The sequence below is a fragment of the Lolium rigidum genome, chromosome 7 (assembly GCF_022539505.1).
Source record: "Lolium rigidum isolate FL_2022 chromosome 7, APGP_CSIRO_Lrig_0.1, whole genome shotgun sequence".
NCBI classification, from domain to species: domain Eukaryota; kingdom Viridiplantae; phylum Streptophyta; class Magnoliopsida; order Poales; family Poaceae; genus Lolium; species Lolium rigidum.
This window is the reverse complement of record NC_061514.1, coordinates 302254268-302270060: the sequence shown is the minus strand read 5'-3', so window position 1 is coordinate 302270060 and position 15793 is coordinate 302254268. Positions and strand designations below refer to the sequence as shown.

Sequence of the window (15793 nt, the reverse complement as noted above, 5' to 3'; positions counted from 1 at the left end):
CAGAGTGAGGACGGCAGTGGGGATGGAGAGCGGCGAAGGCGAGGTGGAACACCGATGGGAGGAGGTGGCGGTATTTGTAGATGGGATCCTGCTGGTTTCTTGGATGGTTTGTTTGTTGGATTCCGTCCGGGGAGAAGAAGAAGAAGAACAAGACTGGTCAGACGTGCACTGACGGAGATTCTGACATTTGGAGCATCATTACTACTCCTAGTACTACCAACTGATAATTACGCACTAAATCAATGTTTGGAATATAAAATTTTGGTTCGACATGACTGAAGATGCTCTAGTCCAGCTGACTGGACACATGATACTAATTTATGATAGTACCATAATCTTATTATATTTAACATTTGTAAAATCTCCATGCAAATTTAGTTGTGTACACGATATGCTTGTCATTAATTTTTTTAATTTTATTTACGTGCTATGATATAATATCTATCTATCATAATGCTCTCACCTCTCTCAATTAATTGTACCGTCACATCAGATTTTTACCAACATAACGTGTATGATACTATTTATATTTATGATACTTTCATTTTTGCCAACAAAGATGTGCATGTGTGGCGTGTATTTCAAGCATGAGGAGAGGGTGACATTTGGGCCATCATTACTAAGGGATGATTACTCACTAAATTAATGTCTGAAATTTATATACTTCCTCTGGTAACAAACATTTAACATTGGATTTAAGAAAATGTTTCATCACCGATTAGGTCAACTAAACACTAAGAATACTATATATAATGGCTGTTGTCATTTGGAGGTACCACAGTGATCTGGGCACTGTTTAGCATCACATGAACAATGTTCTTGTCTGCAAATTTTTTATACTTTTTTAAATCTGATATTACTCTTAGAAAAATAAAATTGATAGTCATTTTCACAGTAATTTGTCAATACAAGTATTCAACTTTCACAATAATTTCTCACATTAACTATTTATAAGTAATTATTCATGAGACGGTAACTAGCTAGCGCCAGGCACCATAACAACCGGGCCACTGTTTGCACGTTAACCATTTAGTAGTAATTTTTTGCAATGCGATATCTTTTTTTTTCCGGAAACGTCATCTCGGTAGAAATCTTGAACGTTCTAATAGTAATTCTTTGGGAGCTAATATTTGTGCGACAGTAATTTCTCAACGAATCAAAGTTTTCGATACTAATTTTTCGTACTAATTTGTCAGTAGAAATATTTAACTTCCACAGTAATTTCTCGCGCTAACTATTTAGCAGTAATTTCTCGCCAGGCGGTAACTAGCTACAAGCACCACAACGATGGAGGCACTGTTTTCACGTTAACTATTTGGCAGCAATTTTTCGCGAGGCGGTGTCTTTTTCCACAAAGTGATTTCTCGGTAGAAATCTTGAACATCCTAATAGTAATTTGTTCGGGACGCATATTTCCGTGGTGGTAATTTCTCAATGTTCGGATCGTCTCGGTCCATTCGTGTCGGCCTGCTAGAGATGCCCTCAGTTAGTGAGCAAACATACACTAGACTATGACCGAGTGACATGGCAGCGGGGCTTGGCAAGAGAGATATTTCAGCGGTGTCCTCTCTGCTTTTTTAAGGATGCTCCAAAATTCCTTGGTTGGTTACCACAAGGACACAAGGCTGAGATTCTGCACCTCTGTATTTTGGATTTTGGATTTGCCCGTAGCTGCAATCCCTGTCCTCCCTAGAGAATAACTTTTCTCTGCTGTTTTGGAGCATAAGACAATAGGCAGCTAATTGTGCATTGGTCGTCATAATCCTAGTTCTCATCGTTAGTGTAAATTAGCTGTGTTTGCTTTTAATTTCTCGTGCGGGTTAACCTAAGGAGTAGTTCACATATTTTGCATTTCAAGGGTTAATTCAACAGATGCTACCACGAAAACCTCTGATAATACTAGTAACAGTTGTGTCTGAGAAATTAGGGGCAACTGAAAATGTAACCGGGCGTCGAATTGTAACGTTAGCACAACAATTTCGAAAGATAGAACACTGCCATTTAATCATGCCCATTTTTTTTTAGATGATCATGTCCTTTTTTTAGATGATCATGTATTCATGCCCATATTTTCAATGGACTTGGAGCAACAATTTACTTTCTGGCCTCGTTTGGCTTATCTCTATACATGGGAAAGCCCTGGCTGCTTTGTGTCCTCTAGCAACGCACGATATTGTTCCGATGCATGCCCAGAGTTGGAGCTTTGCTGCTAGAAAGTCAAGAGATGATCTCATCGCCCGCTCGTGAGTCGTGATAGCTAGCAAGGTCCGGTCGATGCCGACGTTGCTTGTGACGAGTCATCTTTCGTCCTATGCTCCAGTATTACTCGGAACCAACAAAATCACAAGCCATCCATCCCAATCATTTCCTCTCCCTTTCTCCTCTCGTGAATGAATAGATAATGTTTCAGATGGAGAATTTTCAGAATAGACTTGCGCCTGCCAGTGCCGGCCTTGCACAGATTACATTTCCGTGGCGACCGCTCACAACTCAGATTACATTAAACGGCCGTTCCAAGAAATGATTCAAGGGCTAATTCAACAAATGCTACCACGAAAACCATTAATTTTTTACCCATCTATAACAGTAATATTTTTTCTACACGGTCTTTTCTTCAAGAAAGTAAGGGCAATTAAAAAGGTATCCGGAAGTCAGATGGTAGTGAACACAGCAACTCTGGAAATTAGAGCACTATTACCTCCAATCCAAAATATAAGTTTTCTTAAGAAAAACTTACATTTCGGAACAGAGGTAGTACGGTTTAACCATTTCCTTTAGAGAATACATTATATGGTGAATCTATCGATATAGAATTAGTAATATGGAACCAGCCCACCCAGTGGTAGGTGACGTGCCCATCAACAACGAGGCGTCAGTGGTGACTTCGTCAACCTCAAGATATGCCGGCTCAGTTCCTCGGAGGTGCTCATAGGGGTAGGATGTGTGTGCGTGCGTTCATAGGAGTATTTGTACGTGCGTGTTTGTGAGCGTCTGCGTTGTACTGTGTTCTCAAAAAAAATATGGATGTTCATATTTTCATCTCTAAACTTAGTCCTGCTTCTTCGTCTCCGGGACGGATGTGGTCTTTTCGACCCGTTCGGCGACTTCCCGTCCGCAACCAACAACGTCAGGCTGGCTCAGGGAGGAGCGGCAGCGGCGGCGCGTCATCGACACGGTTTGGAGGTTGAAGATGAAGGGCTTCTCAAGGATCTCGTTGTAATTTTTGTTTTTCTTGAGCTGCTTTGTACCGTTCGGTGTTTCTTTTAATGCCAGTGTCCTATTAAAAAAAAAAACTTAGAGATTGTTAACTGTTGACTAAATTTATACGCCTTGTTTTATGAAATAGAGCTAGTACATCTCTATACACCGGGAAGTCCAGGATGGGTCGTGTTATCCAGCAACGCACGATATTGTTCCGACGCAGGCCCGGTTGGAGCTTTGCTGCTAGAAAGTCAAGAGATGTTCTCATCGCATACAAGTGAGTCGTGATAGCTAGCAAGGTACCGTCGATGCCGACGTTGCTTGTGACGAATCATTATTTGTCCTATGCCTAGATTCCATAGGAATTTCAGTTTTACTCAGAACTCTTCATCATTGTCCTGATTATGTATCTGCATAGGATCGAGACGGTTTTCATGTATCCCGTACAAAGGACTACCTCGGGATCTTACAAATTTTCCTATGTTTCGCAGTCATCTGTATCGCCTTCTCGTTCATATCAAATTCATGTGTTTTGTACTTTTGTTGTTACTAACTAGAATCGAGAGAGGCTCTTGGAGGAGTTCACCTGTCAGCATCCCCATCATTTTCATCTCGCTTTCTCCCCCCATCCCATGAATGAATAGATAATGCTTCAGATGGAGAATTTTCAGAATAGACTTGAGCCTGCCAGTGCCGGCCTTGCACAGACTACATTTCCGTGGCGAGCGCTGAGAACTCAGATTACATTAAAACGGCCGTTCCAAGAACTGACGAAAACACGCCGGCTGCAGCAATACTATTTTTTATTACCAGACGCCTGCAGTCCTCGTCTCAGAATAAATAAACGTAGCACAGCAAACCGTGACCAGCGGGGCACAGAATTACACCTTTATTATCATACAATAATTTGTTCTGGTGACAGCAGACATACGCTGTAGTAAGAGTGTTGGCCAGAGTTTATCGTAACGGTATCGCCACAAGAACGTACCATGCTTCGTACCATCAGCGCGACAAGGGCGCAGGTTAGAATTTATCATAACAGCTTGGGTTTCACAAGCCCTCGAATGAGCATCAGAATATGTACGATTATTCAGCTGAAGCTGTCAAAAGAAATGGAGAATTTCTGCCAGGCGTGATCACCCATGCATGGATCCGGTGGAAGACGACAGCCTCCTCATAGCCTGCAAACAGGGTAAAATTTCAGATGGCTCCCTAACAAACTCTGGCAAGATAAGTTCCCTAAAAAAATAACTCGGGCAAGATAAGTTCACATTTTCAAAAATATTGGTCAGATGATTATATCTCCCTTTTCCATGACTACTGAGAAAGCACATTTCTATTATAAGCTGGGGAGCTGCAAGTGCTATTCTTAGCTATACGGGCCAAAAACTAGCTACAAGCAAGAGTTCCACTAGTCAAACGCCAAGACAAAGTTAGCAAACTTGGCATCATCTAGGACCTCTTCTTCCTTATCCATCAAGAAGACAAATGGTACTATGTTCATTTTGCTTGCCAGTTCGTCTCTCTTTATTGTGCACAGTGAACACAAATGGCATAGGATCAGATATTCAAGCCCCCCCTATCTACAAGCAACAGCCTTTTGCTTAGCCATGGCCCACCCTAGATGCAACGCTATCACCTCTTATTGTATTTGCTAAATTGTGGGCACTGCATACTGGGTCATTCAGTTCAAAGGATTAAGATATGCTGACTATGTGGCATCTGAAAAAAGCTTTCACAACTAATTTGGTACTAGAAAATGACCAGTAATCAATCAGATGTGCAAGGCTACATCTCCTTCAAGAGGGCCGACATAGTTTGTTCACTCATACAATTATACCCGCCAAATACATGGTACCCTTTTCATGATGAAGAAACACAGGACAATGCTTCCCGTTCAACTATGACAGGAATTTCATGTCTGAAACGTCAGGATTTACCTTAAGGAGGAAAACAACTTGCGGACTGCTTCAAAAATTTCATCTGCAGTTCCTGTTGCATTTATCTGCATGGAGTTCAGCAAGTGCTCTTAGACATCCCAAAGGTCAGTCTAAAAAATAAAGATACCCTATAGGTTAGGACCATTTACAATGATAGATCCCTTATGTGTGCCCCTTTGGAAGAGATTATCAATGTCTCCCAAACGAATGTAGTACAGTCATGTATGACATCTAACATCAAATCGATAGGCAGATCTCACTTCTCTTCCCACATAATAGAAAAATGGTCTTACTGTTAAATGAAATCAGAACATGAGGGAATTGCATCCTGCCTCTATCTCTCCATTAAATTTGGACACATATTCTAGCTAATTATACATTGGTAGCCCATTTGTTTCTGAAATACGTATTGACATTCAAAAAATTCAAGAGAATGAGGCGGCTGTAGTTCAATGCTACTCCTCCGTTCTGTATTAATCGAGGGGAAGACTTGGGTAGGATCAGCTTTTAGGTAGGATCTATGAGATCAATTTTTTTGAAGAGACAAAACATGTTCAAATATTATGGAAAAAAATGACAACGCACAACTATGTTACATATGCAAGACTAAAAATTTACAGCTTCAAATTCCACATATACTTAGAGAACCAAAAAAGACAAATTTAGGTGTGAATAGTGTAAACTACTATTCAATCAGATCTGACACTATTCATAGTTGGATTTGTCTTTTTTGTTTCTTCAAGTGTAGAGCAAATTTTGAGCTGATTTTTTTGGAGTTGTAGATACAATCCATAGGTATGTTATATATTATTTTCAGATTTTTTCACATGATAAAATATGTTTTATGTGAGTTGATCCTATGATCTCACCCAATTGATAGATCCTATACAAGTCTCCCCCTATTAATCGACGCGGACTCACGCACAAAAACACAGCGGCCTGGTAGTGTTTGGCGTCAATTAATTCAGACCGGAGGCAGTATACATTAAGAAGGCTCTTGGATCGTCTCCTAGAAGACAAGGCAGAGGGCAAGCTTATGAAAAAGGTTAACAAATTCTATTTCTATTTCTCAAACGAAATAGGAAAAAAAAAACTTGTAAAATAGTGAAGTACAAGTTCTCCTTTCTGGGATAATTACCTTGTGAGCCTTTCCCCTTGAAGAATAGTAGTTGACAACAGGCATATTCAAACTCTCGAACACTTTTAGACGCTTCTTGATTGTCTCAATGTTATCATCAACTCGTCCCTAAGATAAATACATGAAAGAATTGAAATAACAAGAATAAACAGAGGTATCAATCTAACATCATATAATAGAGTAACCCTTTTGCTAGTTCTAGGTCAATTGAGAATTAAGTTAGTTCTAGATCGACTCGTCAACCGTTAGATTTTCCTCATGATTCACACGAGAATTACACATGGGTGTGCAATTGCACACCCATGTGCAATTACACATCATTTTTTTCTAGTTGCACATGAATTGCACATAAAATTGGGTGACGTAATCTGACAGAGAATCAAGTTAGTTAAAGTCAACAAGAACTAGTCGCATCTATAGAGAAAACCTCACTAATACATCTAGTCACAATTTTGCAGTAATCGACCTCCCATTTTGGTTATATAGACATAAAAAACTAATTACGTTATTGTTTCTTCACTTCAACATAAATGACATATGAAGAAGGAAATTATTTGTGGCAACAGAAAAGTAAGTAAGCAAAGTCTTACACTATCCATTAGGAATGCAATCTTTCATGTTAGTATAAGAGAGCGAGTAAATAAGCAGATGATTGTCAAAGCAATCTGGGAAATAAAAATCTTAAAAGAAGCACATATGGACTAAACTTAGAAAAAAGAAGTGGGCATAGTACAGTTCTCATAGTATATATCTACTGCAATTTACACCCGAAGATAGTACAAAAACCAACCTGATTACGTCCTAGGAGCCGTTTAACCATCAAATCCTCAGGACAGTCAAAGAAAATCACAAGGTCTGGTTCAGTTCCAGTCTGAAATATAATCATCAACGCATCAGAACAGGAACCATGCAACCTACATTTATCTGACTCACAATTAATGTGTGGACAAAAGTTAACATACTATCTCAGTTGGCATGCCAGTGTCATCTAATTACCCGACCACATAAAAAATATTACCCTGGATATAAATACTATTACTAGTTGACAAGATGCAACTAGTACATCCACCATAGTGGCAGTAACACAAAATGGGGAAAATGGAATAAAGCTAAAAGTGCGCCATTCTAGTAAAGGATCTATTACTAAAAACATGTGTAAACAGCTGGTTACAACCAACAGTGCTACAAAATGCAACATTCACCCATTATTAGCCTTCCCAAAAGTTGAGCAAAAACTGACAAACACGGTGGACCTATCATCTCATCACACGCTATTTCAATTAAGAGAAAATAAAACTGGACTAGTAACGCGAGCCAAACAGAAAACTTACTAATTTCTCGAATGCAATTCTGTTTTCCTCGCACCTTGGGAAGCCATCAATAAGAACCCTTTTAGCAGTGCTTGATTCGATTGCCTTTCTGATCAGCTCAACAGTTATCTCTGAAGGAACAATCCTCCCCTCCCTTATTGTCTCTAGGATGTCCTCCCTTACAAAGGCCACGCAAACGGACAAATCAATTCACTGAATAATCCGTGTTGTCATCATAGGGCTATCCGAGGACTGAATGAACGAAAAAAAAAAGTATTACCCCTTATCGGTACCAGAAGATATTTCGTTCCTCAGAAGGTCGCCAGCACTCACATGAGCAAACCCAAAATCCGAAGCAATCCTACTACATTGTGTTCCTTTCCCACTGCCAGGCCCCCCTATACGCAGGATCCTCATTAGTCGCGTGGACATTTGATACAGCTTATAACCACACAAGATATGCGTGTATTGCATAGATGTAAAGCCAGCCCTCTTTGGGACTAAGAGTAGGAAACTTACCTAAGACGAAAGCGATGAACGGTCTATCACCATCGCTTCCCTGGAGGATAAACGAAGGGTGCGAGATTAGTTAGTTCACATCCAGTGTGCAGAGACGCAAATACAGATGCAGGTTCTGAAGAAACGTACAGCTAGGGATGTGAAGAGCCTGAGCAGATTCAGAGCAGGCGGTTTCTGCAAGCAAATCATTCAAGACCGTTAGCATCCAGGAACCACAGGAATATTGATTGATCCCAATGGAGCAGCAAGAAAGGCGAACATCGCAGATTCGGTCCGGCCAAGGGGCTGCGTACGATGCGTTCGACGATATACGCAGGAAAGAAAGAAAGGGGGGCCGTGTGGTTACCTCATTGGGGCTGGGGAGGAGGATGGGGCGGTGCTTCTGCTGGTAGGAGGACGGGGCGGAGGGGGATCGAGGAAGAAGGGCGCTCAGCCGTCGCCTCCACATCCCGGCGGCGATCGCGCGCTCTCGTCTTGCTTGCCGTACAGTACAGGGCAGGGAAGCAAGAGAGGCGCGCACCTCACCGCACCCGCAATAGGGGCCGAATGGAGGAGGTCTGGAAGGGCAGCGGCGGGCTGGCTGAGCGCGGTGGCCGGCGGGCGGCCGCGACGCTGGGAGAAGTCGCCGGAGGGGAGAGCAGGGCCAGGCTCAGGTGAGTTTGTTGTTTTTCTTTACCTTTTCCATATCCGCCTCTAGTTGATGAAACGCCACGTGGGTTGCCTTTTTTTCTTTCCTTTAAAAGAGGCAACACCCGAAAGGCATTTTTGTGAAGTACTATACTAAATGTGGTATCAGTCTGTTCTCAATTATTAAGATGTTATCATACCGAAAATGTCAAACGGAACCTGGGTACGCGCGCACCCAGTTATGAAAAATTCAAAACAATGCTATCTAAAAGTTTCAAAAAAATGTGAAGTAAATTTTTGCATGTTCACATTATGTTGATAATTACCCATGTGCGTTTTCACGAAAAAATATCATTGTATGTAGCCTACACAAAAATGACAAAATGCAAATTTCGGATCATGTGAATAGTATAGATTCCTATTCACTAGTGTCATTTGGGCATTTTGTTATTTTCGTGTAGGCCATATATAGTGGTATTTTTTCGTGAAAACGCACACAAATAAGTATCAATATAATATGTACATGCAAAATTTTACTACATATTATTTTGAAACTTTGAAATAGCGTTTTTTTCAATTTTTGGAAAACTGGGTGCGCCCGTACCCAGGTTCCATTCGTGCATGTCCGTTATCATACTGAGTAGCTTTTTCTAATGCATATAGATGCATTTAAGTGTGTTCTCTTCACCCATATCAGCAGGGTATGTATGGTTTTTTGTAAGTACACCGTAAAATATTTAAAACATCTTATAATCCAAAACAGAGGGAGATTTTACTAAAAGATAACAAAACAGAAAGTGCAATGTTAGCATGGCTAATGGCCTAACATTGTACTCCCCACCATCCTCGGTGAATGCACAATGTAAATGTAGCACTCTCGTAGCTACGCTGGTGATTTGAACCCTAGCACCGCTCGTTGGGCAAAGCCCGTGGGGCGTCTTCCTCGCACATGCAATGACCCTAGGCGGCAGTGTGCTTTGGTGGTGTCATGATGCTTCTCTCCTCGGCGATGCAACAGACCAGGGAACACGAAGGCGCGCCCTGCCTGCTCCACTAATACTAGCCACGCTAAGGGCATCCATTGCGTGCAAAAAGGGGACATCATAAGGCCCATGTTCCAACCCTTGAGGTTTACCTTCACACATTGCGGCGATGCTCGAGACATTATAAGTCATGGATACAGTCACACCATCGTTGATGCTAAAATCCCAAGTGGTCCTTACTATATGGAAAGGCTTTGGCATGTAATATTTTCTGAACGGTCTCAAAAATTATTTATAATACTCTCTCTGTTCCATATTAGTTGTCCTTGGTTTGTCCTAAATCAGCAACTAGTGCTAAAATCCCGAAGTGGACCTTACTATATTAGCTGTCGTTGATTTGTCCTAAATCAGCGACAACTAATATGGAACAGACCCAGTATGTTGTATCATGCATTTATAAATCCTTTGAAGTGAAATGAAAAGTGAATGCTTGCACTACTAAAAATCCGTGGGGATTTGAACCCAAGTACCTGGGAAAAGGGAGAATATTTGATGGCCCCCCTTACCCGAGTAACTAGGAAAAGTTAGTACACATAATATGAAATTTCACAGCAGAAAAAAAATGCTTTATTGCAAACATTATTGAACTTGTAACATTCACACAGCTACGCAGAAAATAGAATAAGTCGTCCTGGATAACTGGACCAAAGATTTCAAGCCCACAATGACAAAACAATGTAAACTTGTAGCTCAATGAACGCATTTGATATGAAACAATTTTACATGTCGACAACTTAGCACCTGAAATTGGGTCACTGCAACTTTATCTTGTAGCTCAATGAACGCGTCTAAGTACTATGACTATTGGTGTTACAGGATCTGGATGGGCTTCTACGCGAGCTCGAGAACAAGTGCCGATGCTCCGCCTCCGCCGTTGCATACACCAGCCACCCCGATCTTGCCACCCTTCTCCCTGAGAACCTGTTGAGAAGCAGCATGGTTACTTGGTTTAGTTACATGCATCAGCAACTAAGAGAAACTGGCATTGCAGATCCAATGTCGTAAAATGGTGACAGTTGACAAAATCTGAAGAAGTGAGAAAAGGAAAATGGAGGCAGGAAAGAGATGGCAAATGAAATCACAGAATATAACTTGCCCTATTTCCATGACTCAAGAGCACGAAAAACACAATTTCTTGGCATGGGTTACAGATTTAGCTATGATCATTTCTGTGGATATTCCACACATAGGTTATAAGAAGATATTCAATTCAGATTAATAAGATGCCTTATACTTCTCCTTTGTGATAACCATCGACAAGATGTCCAATAGTACTTTTAAGTAAAACTAGATTTCATTACTTTTACTAATTACTGAAGGAACATCTTTTATTAGTAAACAGGATCCACCCTCAAACAACATACTGACACATAATCAGAACACTACAAAGAAACACCAAGAAAGAACTTACACCCAGAAGAGTGACCAAAATGCGAGCACCACTGCATCCTAGAGGGTGTCCTAAAGACACAGCCCCTCCATGTACATTAACCTTTTCCTGCAAGCACAGCGGTTGTGAGCACCAAAGTAGTCACTGTAATTTGCAGTTTACACTCACTAATATTGCCGGTGAATAAGAAATAGTAGCAAATCAAGATGCATTTTCTGACAACAATTTTTAATTACTTTTTGGCCCAGAAAAAATTTAGTTGACCCAAAGACGGTGGACTTACTGAAGGAATCCCAAGAAGCTTTTGATTTGCAAGTGCAACAGCCTGAATTAAAAAGTGGAAAGAAATATGGTTAACAGAAATGCTATTGGTAGGTAGTAAAAAATGATCAAGGCCATACCGCAAAGGCTTCGTTAATTTCGTAAAAATCAACACAAGAAGACTCTAAGCCAGCATGCCTGATAGCTTTTGGTATGGCAAGCGCTGGGGTAGTGGTAAATAACTCAGGAGCCTGCATAATGAATTGGCAGTTAAAAATATCATTCCATACTTAATAGTTTTTTTTACAGTACAAATTTTGATAGCTAATAACCTGCAGTTATTGTAATAACATAGAACTATTCCAGAGAAGATGCAAATTTTGATAGTAAATAACAACTTTTGATAGCGTAAACCTTCAGTTATTGTGATTACATAGAACTATTCCAGAGAAGATGGTTTCTATACCCATCCTGAACCTAGATCATTCCTATACCCGTCCAGAACCAAGATTATTATGTACACTTGCTTAAACGAGGTTAAACTTCTCTCAACTAAGATCAGAATCAGTATGGTGACTTACTTGAGCCGCATCACCAAATCCTTTGATCCTTGCAAGCACTTGTAGACCAAGTTCTTGAGCCTTCTGCCCACTTACCAATACTAATGCAGCAGCACCATCACTGCTCCATGTAAAGCAAACAGATAGGCATCACATATTCCGAGCATAAACTAAGTACTTCTGCACAACGCTTGGAAATAAATATATGACAAGTGGGCACCTTATACTAGAAGCATTCCCAGCAGTAACAGTACCAGCATTCTCCTTGAAACTTGGGCGGAGCTTCCTCAGTTTCACTGGGTCAAACTAAGAGACACAGTTCTCATATTACACGGTAGTAGTATCACACAGAAATACAAATGACATATTTTCCATGTTTTAATTAACCACAAGACAAACTATCAGCAATTGAGCTAACAAGTAGTACGTACTGCCAATTAATACTTTTTAGCTTATGGCATATTGTATTTCACTACAGGATGCATGAAAGCACTAAAAATATGGCACAACTTGCTTTAACCAGTTTGGTTGGTTTAAATGGAAATTTACAGTTACTGCTGGGCTATGACACATAGTTCAGTTTACGAAATCCTCCATTTGAAAGAATTTACCTTATCTAGGCTCTCATCTTTCTCAACAAGTACTGGTGGTTTCCCTCTGCCAACAGGAACTTCAATCTGGTTGATAGGACAGAGCATCAGGAAAACAAATAAATGAACCATTCACTTTGGCAGAGACAGAAAATCACCGGAACAATCTCCCATGCAAAGGCGCCGCTGTCACGAGCAGCAATTCCACGCTCATTACTTTGAATAGCAAAAGCATCCTACATAAGAATATACAGATTCAGATATGTCAAATATAATCATATCATATATGAATCGTAATGTAGAAGAAGAGCATAACATCAAATCCTAGAAGATTTTAAGATATCTGACAAGCTTAACTCTGGTATGTCGTATTCTTCAACAAAAAGGTAAAAGATACATTAAAAATTTCAGAAGCGATTAAGGTGCAAAAATATATTGTTCTGTACTGAAGAACTCGGTGCACTCAAAAGACAAACTGTTCGAGTGCTTCAGTATTTAATAGTCGCTACTACTAAATCTCTAGAATTAACTGACAAAATATATGCACTTCTGTTCTAGATAAATATACCTAATAACTGCATTAGAATGTGGTTACTACAGTTTGTCATAAGTTACCTGGTCTTCCCTTGTCAGAGCATGATTCTCAGCACAAAGCTCAGCACACACTCCCATGGCATAATCACCGTATACATCCCAGAGGCCATCCTTAAGCATACCATCAACGAGGGTATCATGTCCGAAACGGGAACCTTTTCTGCATTTGAGTATGCGGATCAGGAAGTTGCCACCAAAACGTTAAATAGCCCTAACTATCATATTTTAATCAATTCCAACAAAGAAAATAAAATAAACACAAGATGTCACATAAACTACTTCAATAGATATTTTTTGCATCCTATTCCTCCTCATATTCTTAGTTTATTCACAAGAAAAAACAAGATGGTTCTTCACTTGTTTTTGTGCACTACATCCGGATACAAGCAGAAGGAACACTTTACTGACCTAGCCTCAGCAATGTATTTGGGAGCATTCGACATGCTTTCCATGCCACCAGCCACCACAATATCGTTGGTGCCCAGTTGAATTGACTGCGCAGCAAACATCGTTGCTGCATAAAGGAAAAAAAAAACAAGATCATTGTCAGAAAAATGGTCTCGCTTGTAGAAACTGTGAACATAGACTGTAAAAACTTGGTTACATGAACTCGAACCTTTCATGCCAGATGCGCAGACTTTGTTGACAGTGCTGCAAACAACCGTGTTTGGTATCCCTGCACCTAGAGCAGCTTGCCTCGCAGGAGCCTGCCCCAAGTTAGCACTCAAGACATTGCCGAAGAAGACCTCCTGCACAAGGGATGGATCCACATTTGCCCTCTTGAGAGCAGCTGATCACCCACGGTCATCATGTTATTACTCTTGGATCAAACAAATCCAGCAAATTATATCTTCAGGGGTATGTAGAGGAGATACTGGTCTCACCTTCAATAGCTACGGAACCAAGCTTAGTAGCAGACAGGGAAGACAGGGCACCAAGGAAACCACCCATAGGGGTCCGTGCAACCCCAACAACGCAGACATCTGTTGAGTAACGAAGATAAAGTTACTGATTGGAGGATAATGAACACCGTCTAGACTAGCTTTCCTACCCATGAGGCCATGACCATGGTATGAAAAAATGGACGAGCGGGGAAAGCTAAACCGCTAGGCGACAGATATTTCCTTATGCAACCCTTAGTTGAATATTTTGTAATACTAATACAAGAAACAGAATATTTCCTTTTTGTACACACAAAGTAAAAGCAAAGAAACCACTAGATGGCAGATATTTCCTTTTTGTACCCGCAAAGTAAAAGTAAAGAAACAGAACAGATTTTTCATCTCCGTTGATATCGCGCCAGTAGTGAACCAGTGAACCATTTGTTTATATTGGTGGTGCACCAAAACCGCCCGAAACAAATCAGCAAAGCGGTACATCCAACTACATCTGTAGCTGCCCCTCCAGTGTGATCTGGAAGGGGGGTAACGAAGTTATGCTACAGGCCACGGCCACTGATCTGGTGGGTACATTTCATCAGCATTCTCGATGTTACTAAGCTTATCAGCTTGACTATACAGCAAGCCAGCAAACGTGCTAGTACGACAATTCAAGCATGCCACAAAGGTTAAGAAACCAAACACACACACACGCACAAAATTCAAGATCGCCGGTAGCTATGGTATTAGAATCAAATTATGAGTAACCACCCAGTGTCTGGAAATCTATCAGACTAAAGTTTCGCTTCCAAGTCACGATCTTGCCCTCTCAAAAAAAAAGTCACGATCTTGCATCTCGACGCGGATCATCCATGTCGTCAATTATATTCCCATTTTCCTTGTGTATCATTGTGATTTGTGAAGTCTGAACAACTAAGAACTAGCTCATTGCCAGCTTCGTCGACGGCAAGCTCGTATCCGGACTCACTCGCCCGCGGCTCAGTCATTCAGAAATCAACAAACTGCGGTAGGATACGGGACGAGAAGGAGAAAGCGGTACCTCTCGGGCCGATGTTGTCTGAACCCATCGCGGCTCCAACTGAACTCTGACCTGCAAAAACAGACAGACGACCTGATGTTTAGTCTCGTCCTGCTCTGCAAGCAAAGCAGGCATCGCACCGCGGAATCAAGCAGCTAGCGGCCGAGGAACCGCCGCGGCGGCGCGAAGAAGGAGCGATCCGTGACTAGTGTAACTACAACCAAGCCGCCGCGGCATGAATGCGGAGAGCGAGAGCGAGAGAGAGAGAGAGAAAGAGCGTGCCTGAGGTTGGATCTGGCGCGCGGCGGCGGCGGAGTGCACGAGGCGCCGAGATCGGTCGGGGCGGTGGACTGCTGGCTGCTCGTGCTTCGTTCGTGCGCTGCTTATAATGACGGGGCTGCGAGAGTCAGTGTCCAAGTGGGGCTGCGGTCAGGAAAGAATTGTTTTTGAGCCAGCCCACGTCGCAGCCATGGCGGATCTGACAGTTCAGTCAGCCATGGATTGGACTGTCAAGGACTCGAGAAGGATCTCACCTCGCGCGCGCGATCAGGTCGGGCCTCGGCGGCGGAGGATGCGCGCGGCCGGAGAGAGCGACGAGCTCCCCGGACCACAGGTGGAGGCGTCGCCGCGCAGCCGTCGAGGGAGAGAGGGAGAGCTGTGTCGTGCCGTACGCGCACGAACCAGTCGATGCAAGAGGCAGATG

General features: G+C 41.7%; 2 protein-coding genes across 2 annotated transcripts; both read right to left on the bottom strand.

The window, feature by feature from the left end:
- Positions 1–5137: 5137 nt before the first annotated feature.
- LOC124676487 (UMP-CMP kinase 2-like) lies at positions 5138–8625 on the bottom strand. Its single transcript, XM_047212535.1, has 8 exons — positions 8455–8625; positions 8238–8282; positions 8109–8148; positions 7870–7987; positions 7611–7767; positions 7070–7150; positions 6280–6387; positions 5138–5206 (listed from the first exon to the last, which is right to left on the bottom strand). The coding sequence occupies exons 1-8, from the start codon at positions 8554–8556 to the stop codon at positions 5138–5140; spliced, it is 720 nt and encodes a 239-aa protein (XP_047068491.1). The 5' UTR covers positions 8557–8625.
- A 1766-nt stretch (positions 8626–10391) lies between these two features.
- Positions 10392–15466, bottom strand: LOC124674268 (acetyl-CoA acetyltransferase, cytosolic 1-like). The gene is made up of 14 exons (XM_047210306.1): positions 15373–15466; positions 15112–15162; positions 14058–14156; positions 13790–13963; positions 13582–13687; positions 13195–13333; positions 12738–12815; positions 12601–12666; positions 12210–12295; positions 12011–12110; positions 11570–11680; positions 11452–11493; positions 11190–11276; positions 10392–10699 (listed from the first exon to the last, which is right to left on the bottom strand). Exons 2-14 carry the CDS (start codon positions 15137–15139, stop codon positions 10610–10612), a joined length of 1206 nt encoding a protein of 401 aa, XP_047066262.1. The 5' UTR covers positions 15140–15162; positions 15373–15466; the 3' UTR covers positions 10392–10609.
- Positions 15467–15793: the final 327 nt, after the last annotated feature.